This window comes from Hemicordylus capensis, chromosome 2, assembly GCF_027244095.1.
Source record: "Hemicordylus capensis ecotype Gifberg chromosome 2, rHemCap1.1.pri, whole genome shotgun sequence".
Classification (NCBI taxonomy): Eukaryota; Metazoa; Chordata; class Lepidosauria; order Squamata; family Cordylidae; genus Hemicordylus; species Hemicordylus capensis.
In genome coordinates, this window is record NC_069658.1 from 59,767,683 (window position 1) to 59,791,351 (window position 23,669).

A 23,669-nucleotide genomic window follows, 5' to 3' on the forward strand; every position below is an offset into this window, starting at 1 on the left:
CTCAGCGCACATGCAGAGGCCAGGGCCGCCCTGCTGCCCCATGGGGGATGCCAGGAGTGGAGCACCACTGCTTGAGACAGTTTGCAGGTACTGTGATAATGCTGGTAAACACCTGTTAATTTTAAAGGTGCCTCTTGCCGCCTCCCCCGCCACTGTATATGAAGTGAAAGATTTGGCATTTAGAGATGTTGAAATATTTGCCTCGTCTGCTACATTGCTTGGTTTAAAACTGCCTCCGGTCATTACAAAGAAAGATACTTCTTACCAGGCAGCCTTACCACTCATCATTTGCATATTTAATAGGAGCACACTTATTTTAGCCACCTAATGGCGCAGTGGGGGAAAGACTTGAACAGCAAGCCAGAGGTTGCTGGCTCGAATTCCTGCTGGTATGTTTCCCAGACTATGGGAAACACCTATATTGGGCAGCAGTGATACAGGGAGAGGATGAAAGGCATCATCTCATACTGTGCGGGAGACAGCAATGGTAAACCCCTTTGCTTGTCCCCTTTGCTGGGCAGGGTTGACCCTGGTTTGCATTTGCATGGGAGACTACAAGTGCAAGATATTCCCCTTAGAATATGGGCCCATAGCTCAGGGAAGAGCACCTGCCTGCTTGCATGCAGAAGGTTCCCAGTTTCCCACCCTGGCATCTCTGGATGGGGCTGGGAGGGATCCCTGCCTGCGGCCTTGGGGAGGCCGCTGCCAGTCTGGGTGGACGTTGCTGGGCTGGATGGACCAGTGGTCTGACTCGGTGTGTAGCAGCTTCCTATGTTCCTAGAGCAGTCCTTCCCAACCTGGGTTCCTCTGGATGTTGCTGAACTACAACTCCCATCATCACCAGCTATAGTTTATTGTGGTTGGGGATGTGGGGAGTTGTAGTTCAGTAGTTGTAGTTCGGCAACATCTGGAGGAACCCAGGTTGGGAGCCATTGTCCTGGAGTATCAAATGCCACATCTGTCACACAATTTAGTTTTGGTCTGACATACATGCAATGTGCGCGCATTTGCGGGGACCGGGCGCACGCGCAGATGTTACTTCCGGCCACTGGTGGCCGAGAATGGGGAAGGGAAGAGAGAGGAGAGCTTATCTTGTGGTATCAAGCATGACTTGTCCCCTTGGCTGGACAGGGTCCGCCCTGGTAGCGTGTGAGTGGGAGACTCCATGTGTGAGGGTATTCCCCTCGGGGGATGGAGCCACTCTGGGAAGAGCAGAGGGTTTCAAGTTCCCTCCCTGGCGGCATCTCCAGGATAGGGCTGAGAGAGATTCCTGCCTGCAAGCTTGGAGAAGCCGCTGCCAGTCTGTGAAGACAATACTGAGCTAGATGGACCATGGGTCTGACTCAGTATATGGCAGCTTCCTAACCCCTCCTGTATTCTGCCAAAGAAAAACCACAGGGCTCTTTGGTTGCCAGGAGATGGCACACTTGACTTTACACTTACTTTGCCACGATTATCCCATCTATGCTTGGGACAGGAAGAGGAGAACCAAGCTGCCCTGTGAGATGCTTGCTGCTTTTTCTCCAGCATTCTCCACCTCTTGATGGCTCAAGCTTGATGGTTAACAAGGAGACAATGAGTGCATCATAACAGAGAAACCACAGGCAATGTCATAATTGCCACCTGTAGAGGTGGGGGCAAAGTGTCATTTTTCAGTACTGGAAATATGTAGCAATTGGCAGTGGCACCTGTCTACACCACTCACACACATATTTATACCAGTCCTATCCTGGGAATTCTAGTTTGGAGAGAGTGCTGATAATTTTCAGTTACTAATCTTTTTGGGTTTCATATGGATTCCTGTGGGGAAATTATCTGATGGGACCCATGTTCAATTCTTGCACACAGGTCTCTTCAGAGCTTGTCACGCAACTGTAAACTAAAATAGCTGTAAGTGTTGTCATAAATCCAAATCATTTGTATTTTCTCTCTTATTGGTTCATGGTTCAACTTGCAGACTCTTTACATATCTTGGAATATATTTATCTACAAAATATAGAGATAAAGGATAGGGTTTTTGGTTAGAATGACAAAAATATGTTATGTGAACAGATTTGTTTATTGTGCTTTCAGAACTTTCTGACTAAGGATAAAGTTTTCGTTCCTTTATCTAATGAATTTATATGGTCATATCTGTGACTTCCTCTTTGATTTATTCTATGTAAATATATACATGTTAATAAAAAATAAATTGACAATGTAACATCCTTTAATGGCATCTAAACCTTGCCACTTGCTGCATGGTTGCCAAGTCTGAAGCCAAAGAGCAGCCCTTTACCTTCACGTCTTCAGATGTGATAGGAGAAAAGTCAGCTGTGGTGGCTGCTTACCACTCCATAGATTGTGGTCGATCACTCATAACTTCAATGTTTATTGTGCATTTCTGATACTTTTGCACAATCTTTTCCATGTATAGTGTATGATCCTGACTACACATAAATTTATACAGACCCTGTCCTCCCACATTGCTTAGTTCTGTCTTGGTTCTAATGTGCTCTTGAGAATGCCAATTCAATGGCACCTTCTTCTGGACCACCCACACTCTGCTTTCCAGGATCTCACACAGCTTCTCTGGCATAACACCATGGCTTATGAAATTGCACAGGGAGAGCATTTGCTGCACACAGCCCTGTGGTCCCTTTTACTAGCACAGAACCTATTAGGATGAAGTGCTTAATCGCTCTCTTTCCTTCCCTAAACTTCTTCCCTACACCCACACAGGTTTTTTTCAAGTCCCCCTTGTCTTCTGTCTTCATTCATGCCATGCCAGTAAAAGGAAAAAGGCAAGGCTTGAAAACAAACAAACAAACTGGAAGCCTCTGCTGCTGCTTTCAGTAATGCTCTGTCCTCATCTGAGGCATTTTTCAAAGTGTGCAGCTTAGTACAAAGGAAATGTCCAGCCACACAATTAGGCTGTAGCCTTGCTAAAATTCTTGTAATAAGGGTTCTATGAAAAGGGAAAATGAAAACTGAGCTGGAGAAAGGCATAGTTTTAAGAAAGATCATATCATGCAATTTTCACCCACAGGTTTTAAACTGCCATACAGGCAGCATGCTGCAACCTCAGGAGTAGCTTGGGATTAGGGATGTGCACGAACCTATTTGGTGGTCTATACACAGACCGCCGAACACGTTCAGAGCCCCCACATTCGAACCGGTTTGAATGTGGGGGCAGGGGTCTCTCTTTAAAGCACCGTGCTTCCCTCTTCGGCACTGCATTAAAAATCACTGCTGCAGGGTGGCTGTATTCCCTCTTGCATTATTATTATTATTATTATTATTATTATTATTATTATTATTAATAATAATAATAATTCAATTTCTATACCACCCTTCCAAAAATGGCTCAGGGTGGTTTACACAGAGAAATAATAAATAAATGAGATGGAACCCTGTCCCCAAAGGGCTCACAATCTAAAAAGAAACATCAGATAGACACCAGCAACAGTTACTGGAGGTAGTGTGCTGGGGGTGGATAGTCAGCATAATACTGGAAGTGGTATGAACGTGTGCGTATGCCACACGCTACATACATGTGTGTACGTGCCGTGTGAATATTATGTTGACCGGGGCAGTAAGGGGAAATACAGTTGCCCTGTGCCAGCGTTTTTTAACACAGCATCAGAGGGGGAAGCATGGCAGAGGAGGCAGGAACACCCTCCCTGCGCCTTAAAGAGACCCCCTCCCCCCTCCCTGGTGTGCACGGAACCGGTTCACACCCCTACTTTGGATTCCTTGTGTCAGGCAACAATAACCTTTCTGACTGTGGTTGTGGATGAGGGTGAAATTATAATGACAGGCTCCTACTGACATTGTCCCGTTCTTATCTGAAACAAAGCAGTTACAGCATAAATCCAAGAGAAGCTACAATGTAGTAGAAAAATTATTCTAAAGATTGTTGATTGATGGATTTGATTGCATTTGTATACTGCCCCACACCACATTAAATCTTGAAGTGGTTAACAATGAACATAAGCACCATTTGTAATTCTGCAGCCAGGGAAATAAAATGCTGTCTTTGTTGGGCAGAGTGTACCCACTTTAATCAATCAATCACTCAATCAATCTGATTAATTAATGCAATATAACCTCCTGAATATTGTTGGATAGGGGCATGAGGAAAGGCAAAGTTGGTTAAAAGAGCTTTGTCTGTTTCACTTTTCCTTGCTGGATTATTTGCAGTCCTAAACATAGTTGGGGGAAAGCGACATTGATAAAGTAAAGGTAAAGTGTGCCGTTGAGTCGGTCAACTCCTGGCGACCACAGAGTCCTGTGGTTGTCTTTGGTAGAATACAGGAGGGGTTTACCATTGCCATCTCCTGCACAGTGTGAGATGATGCCTTTCAGCATCTTCCTATATCGTTGCTGTTCTGATTTAAACTGGCAACCTCTGGCTTGCTAGTCAAGTCATTTCCCCGCTGCACCATTAGGTGGCTTAACAAAAGGCTTATTTTCTAGTAAACATTACTGTTAGGTGGAAAGCCTCAAGGCAAAAGCCTCTGGCAATTTTTCATATCACACTGCTGTGGGAACGTGGAATTTGGACAATCACATAACTTTAAAAGATTTTTTTCTTTTAAGGAACCAAAATGGAGTAGGTGGTTGGGGGAGCTGCTATCTTGGCAAAGAGGCACCTTTTAACATGGTGATTCTCTTTATTTAGCAGGGGGAGAGTAACTGGCCCTATCCACCCCCAGCACAGCATCCCTTCAGTGGCTGTTGTCTATCTTATGTTTCTGTTTAGATTGTGAGCCCTTTGGGGACAGAGATCCATCCTATTTATTTGTTATTTCTCTGTGTAAACTGCCCTGAGCCATTTTTGGAAGGGCGGTATAGAAATAAAATAAATAAATAAATAAATAAAGAGACAAATAATCATTTATGACAGAGGTAGCATCCCCTAATGCCCATGTCTTGGCAAACAGGTAAATTCCAACATGAGAATCATGTTGGTGCTGATTGAGCTACCTTGGGGACAGGTCACATTTCCCCAGGAATAACTTATAGTGTAGTGCTGAAAAAATACATCAGAAAGAGTGACCATTACACATATATTAATTTGTGTGAGTGGCTCTGAGAGGCTTCACCTGAAGGGTGGGATAACTACTGTAAATGTTATTGTGTGCAATAGGGGAAATCCCATGAAAAGGCTGAAAAGCACTCTGCACTTGCTCAAACACCATCTTTATGAGAATGTCACACAGATTCTAGAGCTGGAGAAGTTACATGAGTGTGAGTCCTCGCCAGCAGCTAGACACAGAAGGGAGGCGGTGCAGTTTTCCCGAGAGGCTTCAAAACACCTCACCTTTGGATTCCCACCCAGTGGCAAGCCGGCCATTTCTAGCGGTCCTGCTTGAGCCCCTTCTGAGTGGGTGGCCCCCTTGTCCCCTCCCAGCCGGCGAGGAGGAGGAGGCGGCGGCGGCGGCGGCAGGAGCAAGAGCCGAGAGAGGAGGAGAGTCCAGGATGCAGCACGGCCAGGCGCCTGAGGGGGGCTGGCCATGGGGGAGCGCATAACGGGCGAGTGAGCGACAGGCGGCGAGCGGGCGGCTGGCTGGCTTGGCTGGCGGGTCCACGGGACGCGGATGTCCACATCCCCGGGTCTAGGTAGGTGCCTCGCGGGCGGGCGAGGGCTGCAGCCAGCGCGTCTGCTAGCTGGGAACTTGTTTGGCCTCTTTCCCGCCTGGGCGGGCGCGGTTTACTTTTTCAGCGCCGGCACCTGTTGCTGCCGCCCAGAGACGGTCCGGCGGGCAGGCTCAGGCTGGTTGGTTGTTCATGCCGAGCGCCTGCCAGAGAGCAAAGCAGGGCTGCGAAGGTTTCCGCTCAGGCTGGAAAAGGCTCCTTGTCCTGCTGCTCAGGTAGACACTGTTAAGCAGACACGGGCTCGCTTCGTTCCTGTAAGGAAGGTCTTCATTGCTCAGCAGGAGAACGCCATGATGCAGCGCACGGGAAGGGCGCGCGCGCGTGCTGTGCCTATCTCGCCCCAGTCCGTCGCAGTCATATCATGAGAAAAGCGGAGCAGTTGCCCTCCACCTCCCCCCGCCTCGCCCCCCAATTTATAAAATCCAAAATTAAGAAGCTTTTCCCAACTTGTACCTTGTAATAGATTTATTTTGGGATACAGTGAATTAAAACAGCCGCCGTTTGAGGGGATTATTTTGCACGAATGCCTAGAAAACCTACCTGTCTAAAAACATCCTGAAATGTTTTTACACGTTATAAATGTTTATACACACCTGAAAGAGTGTATCTGGCTTTTTGAGGTGTGGTGGTGGTGTATGTCTTGACAATAGACAATAGTTTTCATGAAGTGCAGGGAGCGCCTGCACTCCTGAATGTACAACTACCTCACTGCTCACGGTGTGTAACGTTGTGAATTTGCTTACTAAACGAAATGATGCTTCCCCAGTCCTGTTTCTGCTCTGCTTTCTCTTTTTCTGGACATATCCTGACAAGGGCCTCTAGGGGGAAAAAGTGGCACATGCAAATAAATGAGTAACATAATATGTGGACCGTATGCTGCATCAATTTCTGTTTACACATGAAGCTTTTATTTGTTTGTTTAGAATGTAAGAAAAACAAGTCAGAATAACAAGTCAGAAAGAGAATTCGTCTTAAAACTGGAAATAAATAATTTACAGAGATGATAAGGACAAAGTCTAGGCCAAATTAAGCACCTTTAAATCATGTTGATTTCAATGAAGAATTAAGCATGTGCTTAGCTCCCTTGAATGAAATTAATAGGATGTTCATGTTTACTCTGAACTAAGTTCCACTGAATTCAGTGAGATGTACTTTCCAAAATATGTGTTTTATATTGCAGCCTTACTTATGCTCAACTTTGGCTGAGCTAGGAAATTAAGGCGTCAAACTTATGCATGCTTATTTTTTTTAACTTCTGAGTAAGCACATGCATAGCATCAGGCTGCATTATCAAAATTCTATGTGTTACTTTTAGAGGTAAAATTATTGTGCGTATGAATTAAAAAATTCTAAATTTGTTTTACAATGTTAGTACAACTGAAACAATTTTATTTTATACATTAGCATCTTTAGACATGAAATACGTCTATAGTGTCATGACAACTTTAGGTCTGAATCAAGACATCTTCATGGTCCCTTGCCACTGGTTCGAGAATACTCAGAGGAATCCCAGCATTTGGGGCGGGGGGGGGAGGTTTTTTAATTGTCTTATAAATTTTCCTTATTCAGAATAGTACAACTTTGTTTAGAAATTGTGAATACTGTACAATTAAATGCACATGGAAATATCTGGAAATGTTACTTACGTTGAAATGAGTCTAATTTGATGTCAGGCTTTGTCAAGGTTTTAATCAAATAGGAAATAAATGGGGCCCGATCCAGCCATTATTAAGTGAATTTAAATCACATTGTTTTTAACTGTAGACATTTAAAGTCATTTTAAATTTGTCTGTTAAATAAATAGAACTTAAAGGTGTTTAATTTTGGCTGGCTTATGCCCAGCATTTGGAAACAGAAAATATTTCAGTTAGCCAACTTAGCATTACTTTCTTGAAAATACTGGAATCCCATATCATTTGATTCATTTGTGGATTGTCATAAAGCCCTTATATTAGATTTGTGGATAAATGTGAATAGGTTACATTTTTAAAGCAATTCTAAAATAAATGTTATTTTAAGCATCCTATTACTTTAAAAAGGCTAACTGGATGAGTAGAGTAACATGTCTGTAGGTTTGCAGGGGTGTACACAAATAAGGTTTGTAGAATTATTCATATGGCTATATTTATTGAGAATTATACAATTTTGCTATATTTTGAAATATTTTATCGATAATATGAGGGTGACTTCGGAAGATATAATGTTATATTTGAAAATTCTTACAAAGTTTTTGTAGTTCTGACTACAGCTTAAAGGGAAGGGTTATGAAAGTTCAGACTGCTTTTAAAGTTGTCTTGTGCAAAAATAATTATGCTCGCAAAACTGGTCATTATTTGTAATGCAGTTGAGGAATGTACATATACTTTATCAATGAGTACCTTTAAAAAATCTCTCTTGTTTTTCTGGAAGACTCTTGTTCATCTGACTTAGTATTACTTCCACTGTACAAATTTCACTGTAACTCGAGATATAACTGATGTAAGAAGAGGAAATTATTAATTCTTATGTTGAACCTCATATTGTGCTTAGTCCAAACACTGATATTACAAATCACTGAACACATATAGAGTTTTATATATGTGAGTATTTGTTACTTATTTCAGTAGAATAACTAAATTTTTTGAACTGGTTTTATTTTTGGTTTATTTAGTTCAGGATCTGACTGGAAATAATTTCTGTATAGAAATGAACACCCTGATTGTCACATTCAAGTTATATACCAGATGATAATTTTAAAATGAACTAGGCTTTGAAGAATATATAGAGAGATGGCTTTTTACTGCAAGGTAAATGTCACTTCTATAAGGATAAGGGACTGTCAAATCAGATGACTGTGGTTGGTCATTCACCCTCCATAATCCAAAGGATAATCTTACTATGTTAAGAAAACTACAGTTATAAAGAATTCTATTCTTGGAAGCCTTTACACAAGCAATTCAGTAGTGTGAAAATCTGTGTTACTGAAAGCGAGTGGGAGAGGCTTGAATGATTGAGAGCTCGGTCTAGGTCTACAAAGAATGAATTTTGGATGAGTTTGTAATGCTAAAAATGCCACAGCAGCTGCAAAAAAGAAAGTAATAACACATTGACATAGTAGTATTTGATGTAACACTAAATGTAGAATTTCTGCAAGTTTCAGTACTTTAACCTGTTTACACATGGAATTATTTCCTGCAAAGTAATTCCAATAAAATGGTTAGCAATGAAGATGCTGAATTCATATGGCACGACAATGCAGAATAGGATGATCCACTATATATGCATAAGAACTTGGGTTGCTGTGGCTTTTGAATATTTTGATGGGGAAGTTTCCTTTAAATTTCTATAACAAAATACTTTTTATGAACTGAAAAAATCTTTGTGGCTAGTGGCTTCTCTTCTAAGAAGCTGGTCTTCATTTTCCCAGTTACCACCTCTGCTTGTCTTGTATCCTTGGACTTTGGACTGCTCCAAGCTTTAGTGGGGATTTAGTATGGCCTTAATTCAACCATCTGTTATAGATTTGGCAGACCAAAGCAATCTGAAGTATTGGTTAAAGCTTTAGAAATTTCTCACATGTTTGAAAGTTAGGGAAACAGCTACCTTTTTGAATAGATTTTGAATCATTCTCAGCAAGACAACAGTGCAGAAGTGGGTGAGAAAAATGTGTATAATTCCCATGAAGCCCAAGCCGCACTGTCTGCTTTTGGCGTTCCTGAAAGGCAATTAGCATTTCAACCAGCCAATTTGGTTACATGCAATGAAGTACTTGGGGTTTGTAATTTGCTTCCCTTGGCTTGGTGCTGTTGAGAACTAGTCCTTGTGTAATCCTCTCAAAGTACCTTCTTTCCAGCATAGTTATTGTTGCTGATCTTAAATAACTAATCAACAAAGAGGTTTCCTTGTCTTGAACTGCAGGGGTGCCACAGGGGTAGGGAAAGCAAAATACCCAACTAATAAGGGTATGATTATAATTTTTTAATCGTTATTAAATTGAGGCACAGGTTAAGGTTTTAAACAGTTTTTTTAAAAATATGCAATGCTCCAGAACATATAAGAATGAAATGTCTTTGAAATCAGACAAATCTTTCTAGGCTGTGTTTCCCTCATCAGCTAACTGCAAGGCAAGATGTTGCTTGCATTCCTGTGCTTCAAAATCAGACTGGACAAATGTAGGAACATAATTTGTATCTTAAAATAGAAATGAGATTAACGATCTTTATTTAAAAGATGAAAATGTGCTTTTGCTTTGGTGGAGTAGAGTTCTATTAGTGTATTCCAAGAAGAAGAAAATATCAGCAGGAAAAAAGTGTTCCAAAAGAAGCACAATTAAATCAGTGGATATGATTTTGATATACAGTATTTGCTTAAAGTAGAGTAACCCTAGTTTTCTTCATTATAGTTGTTTGCATTCAGAACATTTGTTAGCATATGCAATGTATATTGTCAGGTGGGCCTAGCTGACTTTCATTATAACATTTAGCAAACACATGAATATATCAGGTGGTTCAGATACTTTTTTCCTTTGGAAGGAGCCACCATACCAAACATTAATTATTTTGTCAGTCTAAGAGCCAAATCCTGTGCTCTGTCCCTGCAGTATGACATTTCTATTCTTTGCAGGATCATTGGTCAAGCTACTCCTGGGAATGGGTTGGACCACTGCTGTCTTACTGTGTCTCATCTTATAGTAGAGCCTTACAATGGCTAAGAGGTATTTCCACCATAGCAATAAGCAAGGGAAAGCTGGAGAGATCTGCCCACTTGTCTTGCCATTGATGTCACAGCAGCTTCTGCTTTTACAGCTCCAGCTCAGGATAGCACCCTTGGGGAGAAAGTGTTAAATGTATAAACCTTTTAAATATACAATTTTAGTAAATATGATTGGGCTGTATGCAAAAAGATTCCCTTTCACTGGTGTCACAAAGCTATATAATTAATACTGTGGACATTAATATTTATTTATTTAATATATTTTTACACTGCCCCAAATTTGTGTCTGTGGGTGGTTTTGGAGATTTATATATCACTTTTAAGCAACAAAAAGATCACAAAGCAGTTTACATATAAAAACAAATAAGAGGACTCCCTGTCCCAAAAGGGCTCACAATCTGAAAATAAATACAAGGTAGACACCAGCAATAGCTACTGGGAAGACATTATGCTGGGGTTGGATATTACTATTTATGAATATTTATATGCCACATTTCAACTAAAAAGTTCTCAAAGTTGTTTAGAAATAGTTGCTCTCCCCCTAAGAAAGGGGGAGAGCAACCCCTTTAAAAGGTGTCTCTTTGCTCAGTTAGCAGGAGTTATTCACCTCTACCCCTCTCAAAAATGTTTTCCTTAAAATTATTAGGGATGTGCAGAACTGATTTATGATCGAACCGGCTGTGCAGTTCGATTGCGAACCGCTTCAAACTGATTCATCGGTTCAACCGTCCATAGAGATGGAAGTTAGGGGTGATCTACAAACTTGAAAAAGAAATAATGTTTTATACAGTTGTGTTCTGTTATTTATTAATTAAATATTTATTGTATACCACCTCCTCCAAAGACTCTAGGTGGTGAACAATAATAATAGCAATAATTAAAAAGAATTAAAGGGCAAAAGCCTGATGAAAAATGTAGGTCTTGAGAAGGGCCTTGAAAGCCAATATGGAGGGGGCTGAACGAATCTGGGGGGGGGAAGGTTGTTTCAAAGAAGAGGGGTGGCCACAGAGAAGGCCCTCCTACGGGCCCAGGCACCATGCACTACACCAGGGCCCAGGACACTAAGGAGGGCCAACTGAGAAGACCTCACAAGACGGGGTACAACTGGCTTAGAGAGGCGATCCTGGAAATTTACAAGTGCTAAGCCCATAAGGGTTTTATAGGTGAGACCAGCACTTTAAATTGGACCCAGTTATCTTAAGTTTTTGTAAGCAAATAACTTGAAATTACAGCAGACAAAAGCAGTCAACAGCTGCCCTGTATTTACAACCCTGTTGCATTCCGTGATACAACTTGGATTTCAGGCACATGTTTATCAGTGATGAATAGTCACCAAGAAAGTTGTAGTAATTTCCTGATAGACAAATCAACAAAACAGCCACACAACAGCTTTCTGGAGCCATCTATTTCTAAGTTTTAACAGGAGTTTTGGATTTCTTATTATTCATCTTAGCTTTTGTTTCTTCATCCTTGTATAAAGTCTGGAATTCCATTGATAGTATTTTAGTTGACAGCTGGCTGATTAATTTTAGTTGATTCCACTGATAGTTTAGTTGATAGCAGGGTTTGTGTTTGCAATCTCCTGCTGTAATGCATTTTTTGAGTATTAGGTTTATGTCCATTAGCTTATGCTCTATGGCACGTATAACGTTATATAGTGTATCGTGGCTCAAAGTGTGAGCTCTGCATGTTTCCATGTATGGATTTGTGATATGAGAAGTGGCCTTTCATCACTTTCATCTGATTATGGCACTATAAGAAACTGTCTGCAGTATAAACATGTACAGTGAAAGAAGAGTGTGCTGTATTACATACATGGAAATAGTCATATTTTGAACAATTTATGATGGTAAAATCCATTTGAAATTTGTATTTTCTTGGAGAAAATTTGGCCAGCACTGCTAATAGGAGTCCCTTAGTGTGTGTACATCTGGTACAATGTTTTACAAAACTGGAAAGGCAGGAGATATTCCTGCAAAAAGCAGGTATTTTGCTATGGACAATCCTGTAGAACCATAGAATGTCTACAGACTGAAAAGCTTATACTGGTCTTGCAGTTATTTCTGTCAACCATGTGGATAGGTATGGCACCAGTACAAATTAAAGCTCTGAGCATTCATGGGGATTGGATATGCTGTTTGATTGATTTGATCGCCCAAATAATATCCTTGGTTGGACAATATTATTTTCCATTTGTCCCTTGAGATTTTTGTTGTATGCCTGATAATCCAGGATTCTCAAAGAGAGGAAAGGGGAATCAATGTGTACATATTCTGTCCTCTCTCTTGAAAAAGAATGTGGCTTCTATTGTCCTGATGTCCTCAGCAAGGAGAGTGGTTGTTGAATTAGGGGAGCTTACTCACTTTAGGTCATGCCTGTGCTGTAAGTGCTTTGAGAAACATCTATACAGTAAACATTCCTGTTTAAGCAGAAACAGTTCAGCATGAGAAAACCTTGCTCTCAACAGTGTGTGTGGCTGCTTCTGTAATGCTGACATTTTAATAACATGGGACTTGACACTGTAAGTATCACTACTGCCTAAAGGCCTATCAAGTTGGATGGATCAGAGAGAGCTGATGATCACCTAGGTTTTCCCAACTACAACTCCCCCAAATGGAGGGGCTGGCTTGCCACTGTCCCTCGCTCTGCTTGTTACAATAGCAGTTTCCAGTGATGAATGGAATGATGAGGATGTGAATATGCAGATTGCATCTTCTATCCTTTTCCCACCTTCCAGTCCATCACTGAGTCTGTTGTCACAGTTGGAGCAGAGTCATGTCCAAGCTTGCTTTTCCACACCTGATTGTGCCCTCTCCTACTACTGACAATTGCCTCTAGGTCCACCTGCGGTAAGGGATTGTGCCGCCCTCTCCCTCCAATCAGGATGGAGGGGAATTGGGATGGGGATTTGGGATGGAATGGAGTTACTTCCTTCTCTCCTCCCCATCCTGAACCCGATTCTTGGTTTGGTTTTTCAGGGAAACTTTGGGCACATTCTTCCCTTTCAACACAACCCAGGAGATACCTCCAAAACAAAGAGGAGAGATGCTGATTTCTTCCATGGTGTCGCTGTATTGCCAGTTTTACTCTCACTACAACATTGTCTCCAAGTGTAGTGCTTTACTTTTCTCCATAGGAATGAACGGCAAACAATTCACCTATACAAGAAAAAGTAAAGGGGTGTAGTCAGGGACATGATTTGGTCCAGGATTTAAATTATTCCCTGCCCCTTGTGTTCCTAGACATTTAAAATCAAGCCTGCTGCCATGGTTGGGTTTCTTGGAAACCCTAGAGCAGGCATCCCCAAACTGCGGCCCTCCAGATATTGCTGAACTACAACTTCCAGCATACCCAGCCACAAAAAATTGTGTCTAGGGATGCTGGGAGTTGTAGTTCAGCAACATCTGGAGGGTCGCAGTTTGGGGATGCCTGCCCTAGAGTATAATGGAATGTTAGAAGAGTAGAAGAGAATGTTGGGAGTTGGCTTTTATGTTTATAGATAGTTTCATGGACATTGGGTTTGCCAGTGCACAAGTCTGAAGTTTTGTACTTTCTCCAGCCTACAGCTGCAGATATCGCTTTAATGATTTATCAGAGAGGTGCAGGAACATAGGAAGCTGCCTTATATTGAGCCAGTCCATTTGTCCACCTAGCTCAGTTACTGTCTACAATGTAGGCCTAAGGGGAATATCTTAGAGTGCTGACATGTAGTCTCCCATTCAAATGCAAAGTTTTTAAAAATATGTAATTCCATCGGCTATTATGGACTAAAGTAGAGCTTAATCCGAGTTAGAGTTATCCCCCAGAACCTATTATTAATTATTGTGCTTGACTCAAACTATCTGACATGCTTGGGGACATTATTGGCGGGGGGGGGGGGGCAATAATAATGGAGCTCTATCATGGGGATGTGCATGAATGTTTGGTGGGGTGGGGAGTGGCACCTTTTAGCATGAGTAAAGCATGTCCTTACCTGCTCCTCTACCACTCCTCCACTTTTCTGGGCATGGCACTGCATTGCTCAGAAGTCTGCACATGGCCGCGGGGCCTTACCCAGCAGCCTGTGCATCCCGCTGCTGCATGCAAGCTGCTGGGTAAAGCCCCATGGCCACGTGTGGACTTCTGAGCGGTGCAGTGCCATGCCTGGAAATGCAGCGGGGCAGTGTAAAACAGGTAAGGACCTGCTTTACTCATGCTTAAAGTACTGCTTCCAGGCCCACCAAATCGATTCATGCACATCCCTACTCTGCCTTTTTTCTGCCATAAAATATTCTAGGAAGTCTCAAAGTGTGTTCCACTGAGGGGCTCAGCTACAAAATTAGAAGCATCATTTTACATCTTTCTTGAGAGCAGTTGTGGCAACATAATTTGTATCTTAATATCTGTTCTCATTTAATTTGAAGGCAAACAGTGCATTCAACAAATGGAGAGATAGTTATTGTTCTAATTTCAAAGAAGATAATTAGCTAGGTGAAGTAAGGGAAATAATTTATATGCTAAACTATTTTATGCTTTGTATGACACTTTTTTGTTTGTTTTTTGTTTGTTTGTTTGTTTTGTCCAAATCTTATTTTTAATATTCCATCTTTAGCAAAAATGATTTTATTGGGCAATTATCTGAAAGTCTTGTTTATTATATATTTTGCAAAAATAAATCATTGTACAAATAAATGCAATGAGGAAGAATTCTTGCTAGCTGAATAATTGATGATATGATTATGAGACTTCTCTTGTTCCACAGGAGTAACTTTATAGTTTTAGAATGCCCTGTAACAGAGGTATTAGGATTCAAGTAACTCTAAACGCTGTAACTTGCTCCATAAGTATCATATTTTCAGGATTATTTACTTGAGGCACACACCGTGGGAAGATACTTGCTTAGTCTATGGCCAGGGAACAGCTGAAGTTAAAAGGTCAACATCCTTAGTTCATTATAGATCATGTCTGTTTGGAGACAGAAAGATTGCCTCAGAGTGTAAAAAGGTTGCATGGTTTACGTTCAAGTTGCAGTTGTACACTCAAGGTAACATGTGCACTGGGTTGGAAATCATTATAAAACCCCATGGAAACCTCTTGTTAGTAGTAAACTGCATGTATTAACACTCATTATTGTTACATTCTGAGAACCTTTAATTTCTTTTTGCTCTGTAACTTCCTTTCTTTATTATGTTGGTCCCCTCCCAAGCATTTAAAAATTGGTATCGGTAATTGCTTGTCAGGAATAATATGGGAATTCCTTTATCCCTGAAGGAAAAGGATTCATTCCCAAATGGGCAAGTGGGTGATTTTAAACAAATTTTTAACCTTTCCTCAACCCTCCCTCCTCGGCCATTGGCTCCTATGTGGGTTTGGGGGAAAGGTTAAAATGCTCCCTTTTTTCCGGGTTGAGTGATAGGTAGCACCCATCATACCCTGCCTCCCAATCCACTTTGGTGTCCCTTGGAGTTACCCATGGGGAACAATGGGGTGTTTCGAGTTTTCCCATTGTTCTCTATGACCGAAACACTCAAAACATTTCTCACTCAAAACACACAATACTCAAGTTTTGTTCTGTCGAAACAACTGGGTCAATTGCTGTTTCAATGAAATGTTTCAGCTGTCTGTGGTTTGTTTACATCCAATTTGAGCTCAACCCCCCTCCCCCAATCCATTTTGCGCACACCCTTAGATGATTGTGACAATCCTGGCTATACTGGGATAGTTGGAGGATGTGACATGAACAATCTGCAGCCTGTCCAGAACACCCAGAGAGAACTGCCCAGAGAGACTGGACTGAAGAACATCATCACTTTCACTTTAGTTCTAATGCATTTATGAGGGAAATCACTGGACAGTGCAACTAAAAGCATATCCAAGTTTTCCTGTTGTTTGCTCGGTTAGGAAACTTTATAGATCTCATTATGACATAATAATCTCATTATTAATTTGCTGTAAATTAGTATTAAGAAAGGTTGAAGCATGGTTGCATCAGAAGCTGAAGTTCCAGAAGATAGAAAATATTTAGCAAACTGCACTGTCTGCTGTGTGTGTGTGTGTGTGTGTGCATGCACACAAACATGCGCGCACACACACACATACACACAGAGAGAGATTTCAGGGGGAAATGAGCAAAAGAGAGAAGGGAGAAAACTGGAGAGAGGCAGAGAAAGAGAAGGGAAAAATCTTGAGCACCCCAGTGAAGAACAGTTGAGAATGGTGCAGCTATTCCAGCCACTTGCCCTCCCAACATCCAATCAGATGTACAGCATTCTCTGAAAGGAAGGCAGAATGGTTTCACATACAACATTGTGTCCACCCCAGTGTAGGGGACATTCTGGTACCCCCTACCTGAGTTTGAAGTGGTCCAGCCTTTTGCCACCTTAAGACTCTTCCACCTCATTTTGCTGCATGCATAGAACAGGATCAGGGGTTCCTCAGTGAACCCCAGAAGGTGTGTTCATCTGCTCTGTTCTCTGCAACTGTCATCTGCTACCAGATTATTTTTTGGAACCTTTCTCCTGGAGGTTGTTTACATGAGTCATCCTACTGCAGCAGCAGCAGCCACCAAAACAACTGGGCTGGGATGTGTATTGTTGTTCTCTTGTCCACCCAACACTTAGAGCTGTTGCGGAGAAAACGAGGCAGCAGCCAGGAGGCACTGTTACATCTGTGGCCCAGATGTAACAACATATCTGGTTACATCATTGGTTGGAGGAGGCTAGTGGTCCAGGTTACATCATTACAGTGGTCATTACAGGCTAGTGGTCCAGGTTACATCATTGCAGGTCCAGGTCCATCATTACAGGCTAGTGGTCCAGGTTACATCATGGTCTAGTTATATCATTGGTTGGGGGAGGCTAGTGGTCCAGTTTGGTCCCAGCTTCTCCCTCCAGGATATTCTGTAGAAGAGCAGGTGAGGGGACGTGGACGGGGAGGTGGAGTGGCTGTGGTCTATAAGGATAACATCTCCCTTACCAGGGTCCCTGTTAGGGTGTCGGGCTATATTGAATGTGTGTACTTGAGTTTGGGGACCAGGGATAGATTGGGACTTCTGTTGGTGTACCGATCGCTCCGCTGCCCAGCGGAATCCCTTACTGAGCTCATGGACTTGGTTGCGAAACTCATGTTGGAGTATCCCAGACTTCTGGTGGTGGGGGACTGCAATGTTCATTTTGGGACCAATCTGTCTAGGGCAGCTCAGGAGTTCATAGCGGCCATGACAACTATGGGCCTATCCCAAGTGGTCTCTGGACCAATGCATATTGCAAGTCACATGCTTGATTTGGTATTTTACTCTGATCAGGGTGGTGTTCTGTGGGTGGGGACTCCTGTGATTTCCCCATTGTTATGGACGGACCACCATCTGGTTAAGGTTGGACTTACAACCACTTCCCACCTCCGCAGGGGTGAGGGGCCCATTAGAATGGTCCACCCGAAGAGGTTATTCGATCCACTAAGATTCCAAGAATCCTTGGAGGGATTCAATGTTGGCTTTGCCGGTGATCCTGTTGATGCCCTTGTTGAGAATGGAATAACTTGCTCACCACGGCAGTAGACACGATTGCTCCCAAGCGTCCCCTCCGACCCGCTTTAAATTAGGCCCCTTGGTATACAGAAGACCTACGAGGGCTGAAGTGGCAAGGTAGGCGACTGGAGCACAGGTGGAGGAAGACTCGACTCGAATCTGACAGATTGCAACATGGAGCACATCTAAAGATCTATGCTCAGGCAATATGTGCAGCAAAGAGGCAGTTCTTTTCTGCCCGTATTTCCTCTGCGAGTTCATGTCCAGTGGAGTTGTTCAGGATTGTGAAGGGACAAGTATCTGCCCCCTCTCCCTTAAGCCAGAATATGGAGTCATCAGTTACCGGCTGTGATGTGTTTAAAGAGTTTTTCACAGATAAAATCTCTTGGATTCGAGCTGATCTACTCCACAATTAATTTGATATCTGAGCTGGAGGTGCCCAACGACTCCTCTTATGTGATTCGACTGGATCAGTTTCAGTCTGTGATTCCTGAGGATGTGGACAAGCTGCTTGGAGCGGTGAGGCCTACCACTTGTTCTCTTGACCCTTGTCCAATATGGCTTTTTCGGTCTAGTAGGGAGGTTGTTGTAGACAGCCTGGTGGAAATCATAAATGCTTCTCTGAGGGAGGGCGGGATGCCTCCTTGTCTTAAGGAGGCAATCATTAGACCTCTTCTAAAGAAGCCTGAGTTAGATCCCTCAGAGTTGAGCAACTATAGGCCTGTTTCCAACCTCCCATGTCTGGGCAAGGTAATTGAGAGGGTGGTAGCCTCCCAGCTCCAGGTGGTCTTGGAGGAAACTGATTATCTAGACCCATTTCAAACTGGTTTTTGGGCGGGCTATGGGGTGAAGACTGCCTTGGTCGGCCTGATGGATGATCTCCATTTGGGAATTGACAGAGGAAGTGTGACTCTTGTTAGTCCTTTTGGATCTCTCGGCGGCTTTCAATACTATCAACCATAGTATCCTTTTGGAATGTCTGAGGGAGTTGGGGGTGGGAGGCACTGTTTTACAGTGGTTCCGCTCCTACCTCTCAGATAGATTCCAGATGGTGTTGATTGGAGATTGTTGCTCTTCAAAATCTGATCTTAAGTATGGTGTTCCTCAAGGCTCCGTACTTTCGCCAGTGCTTTTTAACTTCTGCATGAAACCTCTGGGAGAGATCATCAGGGGATTTGTTGCTGGGTGTTACCAGTATGCTGATGACACCCAGATCTACTTCTCCATGTCAACTACTTCAGGAGCTGGCATATCCTCCCTAAATGCCTGCTTGGAAGCAGTAATGGGCTGGATGAGGGAGAATAAACTGAAACTGAATCCAGATAAGATGGAGGTACTTATTGTGTGGGGTCAGAACTCTAGATACGATTTTGATCTGCCTGTTCTGGATGGGGTCACACTTCCCCAAAAGGAACAGGTTCGCAGTCTGGGAGTACTTCTGGATTCACACCTCTCCCTGGTTTCTCAGGTTGAGGCGGTGGCCAGGGGTGCTTTCTATAAGCTCTGGCTGATACGCCAGCTGCGCCCGTTTCTCGAGATCAACAACCTCAAAACAGTGGTACATCTGTTGGTAACCTCCAGACTTGACTTCTCTGGCAATTTTCAGAAAACACCTGAAAACCCATCTTTTTGCCCAAGCTTTCTCAGCTTCCTAATATTTTTGGGTTTCAACTTCTGGTTATTTTTAAATTGTTAAATTGTTTTTAAGTTTTTGTATATGTTTTTAATTGGTTTTATGTTATTGTAAACTGCCCAGAGATGAAAGTTTGGGGCGGTATACAAATTTGATAAATAAATAATAAATCTACAGATAAGCTTGTGGTTATATCCACAGCTTATCTAGGGGATAAACTTAGCCCTCTACAACTGTCGTCTACTGCAACCTGGAAGCCATTTTCTTGGTGATTATTTACATTGGGCCTGCTCTAGCTTTAAGAACAAAAACCAGCAGCTGCCAAAAGAAACTTGTGTGTGTGTTCTTAAATTGTATGTAAATCACTTTGAGAGGCCTGAGCCTGAAAGGTGGTATACAAATAAATAAAGAAAGAAGTTAATTCAGTATGACCAGTTGCTCTATCATTGTGTTTTCAGATTGTGCTAGATACATAGGTGGAGATGAGAAACCTAATTGTAAGGATTTATTAGCTATAAATAATAAATTTATTATTATTTATTAATATATCTATTATTTATTACAGTGTAATACATTTATTATTTATTACAGTGTGATCACACCCACCCCTGCCAGCCCTCTTCAATACTGCTTATATTGGGCCTGGGAAATTCATATATGCCTCATGCCCAGTGGCAGCCTGGGCTGATGATGGCAGCAACAGCAGGCGCATAGCAAGGTTGAAGTGGGCCCAGAGACAAGATTTAAAAATGGGCCCCCACTAACTGAAGTAAAAAAATAAAATAAAATAAATAAAATAATACACACACACACACACAGACACACACACACACACACACACACACACACACACACACACACACCCTATGTACCACAATAGAACATCATCCTCAATTATTTTTAAAGGCTTTGTAAATTGTGGATGATGCAAGTCATGTAATGGTACTAGAGAAAGACATGTTGTTCTGGTAGCTCCAGGTCTTAACACTCACATCAATTTCGGAAGATGAATACAACTGAAGGAAGCCTGGGCAGGTATGTGGCTGGGGAAGTCAGTCATGTGACTTGCCTCTGGGGGCCCCCCCAAGGGAGTGGGCCCACAGAAAACTGTCTCCCCTTGCCCTATTATAGTTACGCCCCTGGCAGGCAGTCTTTGTGTCCAGTGGGAACCCAGCTGCTGGGCAAGATGGAGGGGTCAGTGGGTGGCTCCTTGTGCTCAGAGGCAACCCAGCTATCAAGGACAGTAGAGAGGGCAGAGGATGGCCCTAATACCCAGGGTGCTGGAGCACAATAGAGAGGGTAGGAGGCAGTCCTTATGCCAAGCAACCCAGCTGTTTGGGACAGTGGAGGCTTAGTGGGTGGCCCTTGTACCCAGCGGCTGCTAAATTGCTGGCACAGTGGAGGGGGTAGTCCTTGCACCCAGAAGCAACGCAGCTGGCCAACACAGTGGAGGGGACTGCAGAATGCCCTTGTGCTCAGCAGCAATTGAGCTGCTGGGCACAGTTGAGGGTTGTTGAGTGGACCTTGTACTCACTGACAACCCACCTGTCAGGTACAGTAGCACAGGTGGCTGGCAGCCTTCATGCTCAGCAGCAACCTGACTGCCAGGTATGGTGGAGGAGGTGGCTGGTGAGCAGTGGGTGGCTTTGATATCCAACTGCAACTGAGCTGACAGGCTGCATAAAGGAGATGTTGGTGATGTCCCCAGAGTAGGAGGTGGGTAGACTACTCAAAAAGTATAGTTATCCTCTCCCCCAAATCATTGTGCTGCAGCAAATCCACCTCAAAAGAAGCAAAAATAAAGGTTTAGGAATGAGATATGCACAGGATCCAATGAGATGAAGGAGACATCATCTTGTGGTGTCATCTGGATACTATTGAGCATGCTGAGGCCGAGAACGTGGACAGGATTCTCTCTGGTATGGTGCTGCGACCTGGACCTGGACCCTGGCTTATAAGAGTAGCCAGCGGGAATGTAAGATCCTGGCTTCAGGAGTTGGTGAATTCTTCTCTTTGTGAGGGGTCTGTACTGGCAGCATAAAAAGAAGCTGTGGTGTGTCCTCTTTTGAAGAAGACTTCTCTCGATCCTGAGGTCCTTAATAATTATAGACCATTCCCCAGCCTTCCTTTCCTTGCGAAGGTTTTGGAGAAGGTTGTATGTGCCCAGCTTGAGAGAGCTCTGGATGAAGCTGATTTTCTAGATCCTTGTCAGTTGGGTTTCAGGCCATGGCATAGCATGGAAACAGCACTGGTTGCTCTGGTTGATGACTTGTATCGTTACCTTGAGGGTAGCGCCCCTCTCTTGGTCCATTTAGATCTCTCAGCGGCTTTTGATACCATTGACCATGGTATCCTTCTGGAGTGCCTGCACGGGTTAGGTATTGGAGGCACTGATTTGCAGTGGTTCCGTTCCTTCCTTATTGGCCACTTTCAGTTGGTGTGTATTGGTGGCGAGTGCTCTGCCCTGTGGCCACTCTTTTGTGGGGTGCCTCAGGGCTTGGTTCTCACACCCATTCTTTTTAACATCTACATGAAACTGCTGGGGCAGGTTATCTGTCTGTCTGGGGTGAGATTCCATCAATATGCCAATGATACTCAATTGTATATTGCCACCCCAGGCCACTCCAGAGATGCCATTTCTGTGCTTGCCCAGTGTCTGGAAGCTGTCAGGGTCTGGATGGGCCAAAACAGGCTCAGACTTAATCCCTCCAAGACTGAGTTGCTTTTGCTTACTCCTCGATCTGGCCAATTGCCAAGTCTGAATCTCTCCCTAAACGGGGTTGCGCTGCCCCTGAAGAAGGTAGTCCGTGAACTGGGGTTCCTCTTGGACTAGCGGATCCTGCTCGAGCAGCAGGTGGAGGCCATGGCCAGAGAACCCTTTGCCCAGCTTTGGCTGGTCCGCCAGTTGCGGCTCTATCTCGACCGGCAGGCCCTGGCAACGCTAACTCATGCCCTCGTTATCTCTCGTCTGGATTACTGTAATGCGCTCTACCTGGGGTTGCCTTTGAAGATGACCCGGAAGCTTCAGTTGGTTCAGAATGCAGCGGGTTGCCTGCTTATGAGCACTAGGAGATTTGCGGTCACTGCATTGACTACCTATTTGCTTCCAGGTCCAATTCAAAGTGCTGGTTCTCACCTTTAAAACCCTTCAGGGCTTAGCACCTGCTTACCTTCAAGACTGACTCTCCTGGACAGTCCCATCCTGTGAGATCTGCTCAGGTTGCTCTTTTTTCTGTCCCTGGTCTCGGAGAGGTTCATAGTACTAGGGCCCGAGGAAGGGCGTTTTCTGTTGCCGCCCCTTCACTTTGGAATTTTCTTCCCCCCAGATTCGGTCTGTCTCCTCCCTTTCAATCTTTAAGATCTTATTGAAGACGTTTCTTTTCCACCAGATGTTTGCCCTTTAAATATCATTCTCTCTCTCAGTTTTAAATCTTGGATGCTATTCTTGCCTGTACACCGCCCTGAGTCTGTGGATTGGGTGGTATATTAAATAAAATAAATAAATAAATAAGACTGCACAGAAAACCTCCGTCTCTCACATTTCATGCAGCCACAAGGCCACTGTAAGATGTGATTGCAAAAAGGCGGGAACTTTGAAAATAATCCCAGTACTGTGTTTCAGGGACCCAATCCTGGCAACATCCCTGCCCCAAAGCTGCCAGATAAAACAAGGATGTTCTGTGGTGATTAATGGCTCAAACAGAGTTTTGGATTCCTTTACAGAGCATGAAAATATTTAAATATCTAAATTGGTGGGGCAGGAGGTGCTGTGGGCCAAGACCTCAGTCTTTTAAGTACCTCGCAATGCTCCTGAGCATAGAATGTTGGGAAAGACTAAGGGAATGAAAAGTCGATTGGTAACTGTTGGAAAGAGTGGGGGAAATGAAGGAAAAAGCTGAAAAGATGCTGAAGCGAGATTCAGGAAGAGAACAAAGTAAAAAGACTAGACCTCAGAAAGTATAGGTGGCCTTCATTATCCACGGTCCATTTGGCAGAACTGGTTCAGCGGTTTGTCTATACTTGTAAAGGGGAATGTGGTGAGGATTCCCCTTTACAAGTAAAGGGGTGGGGAAGGGAAATCTACAAAGGAGCTGATGGGGGCAGCGAGAAAAATAATGTAAAAGTATTCTTTGCTGGCTGGTGTGGCTGCTGGCACCAGCGCTCGCCCCCTCCCCAGTGCTGCCAAAGCTTGCAGATGTC

The 23,669-nt window shown here is 43.3% G+C and overlaps 1 protein-coding gene across 18 annotated transcripts in view; it reads left to right on the top strand.

The window, feature by feature from the left end:
• The first annotated feature begins 5,166 nt into the window (after nucleotides 1–5,166).
• ADGRV1 (adhesion G protein-coupled receptor V1) overlaps nucleotides 5,167–23,669 on the top strand; it is a 457,213-nt gene continuing 438,710 nt past the window's right edge. For 7 of the 18 annotated variants that reach the window (XM_053290666.1, XM_053290664.1, XM_053290668.1 and 4 more), the window contains exon 1: nucleotides 5,178–5,604. Coding sequence is in view for 10 of the 18 variants with exons in the window: in XM_053290664.1 (XP_053146639.1) it covers nucleotides 5,583–5,604 (22 nt within the window). In the remaining 8 variants the exon portion in view is untranslated. Of the gene's footprint in view, nucleotides 5,605–5,721; nucleotides 5,856–23,669 lie in introns of those variants that run through there. The other 11 variants (XR_008315164.1, XR_008315165.1, XM_053290674.1 and 8 more) reach the window with 6 other exon arrangements.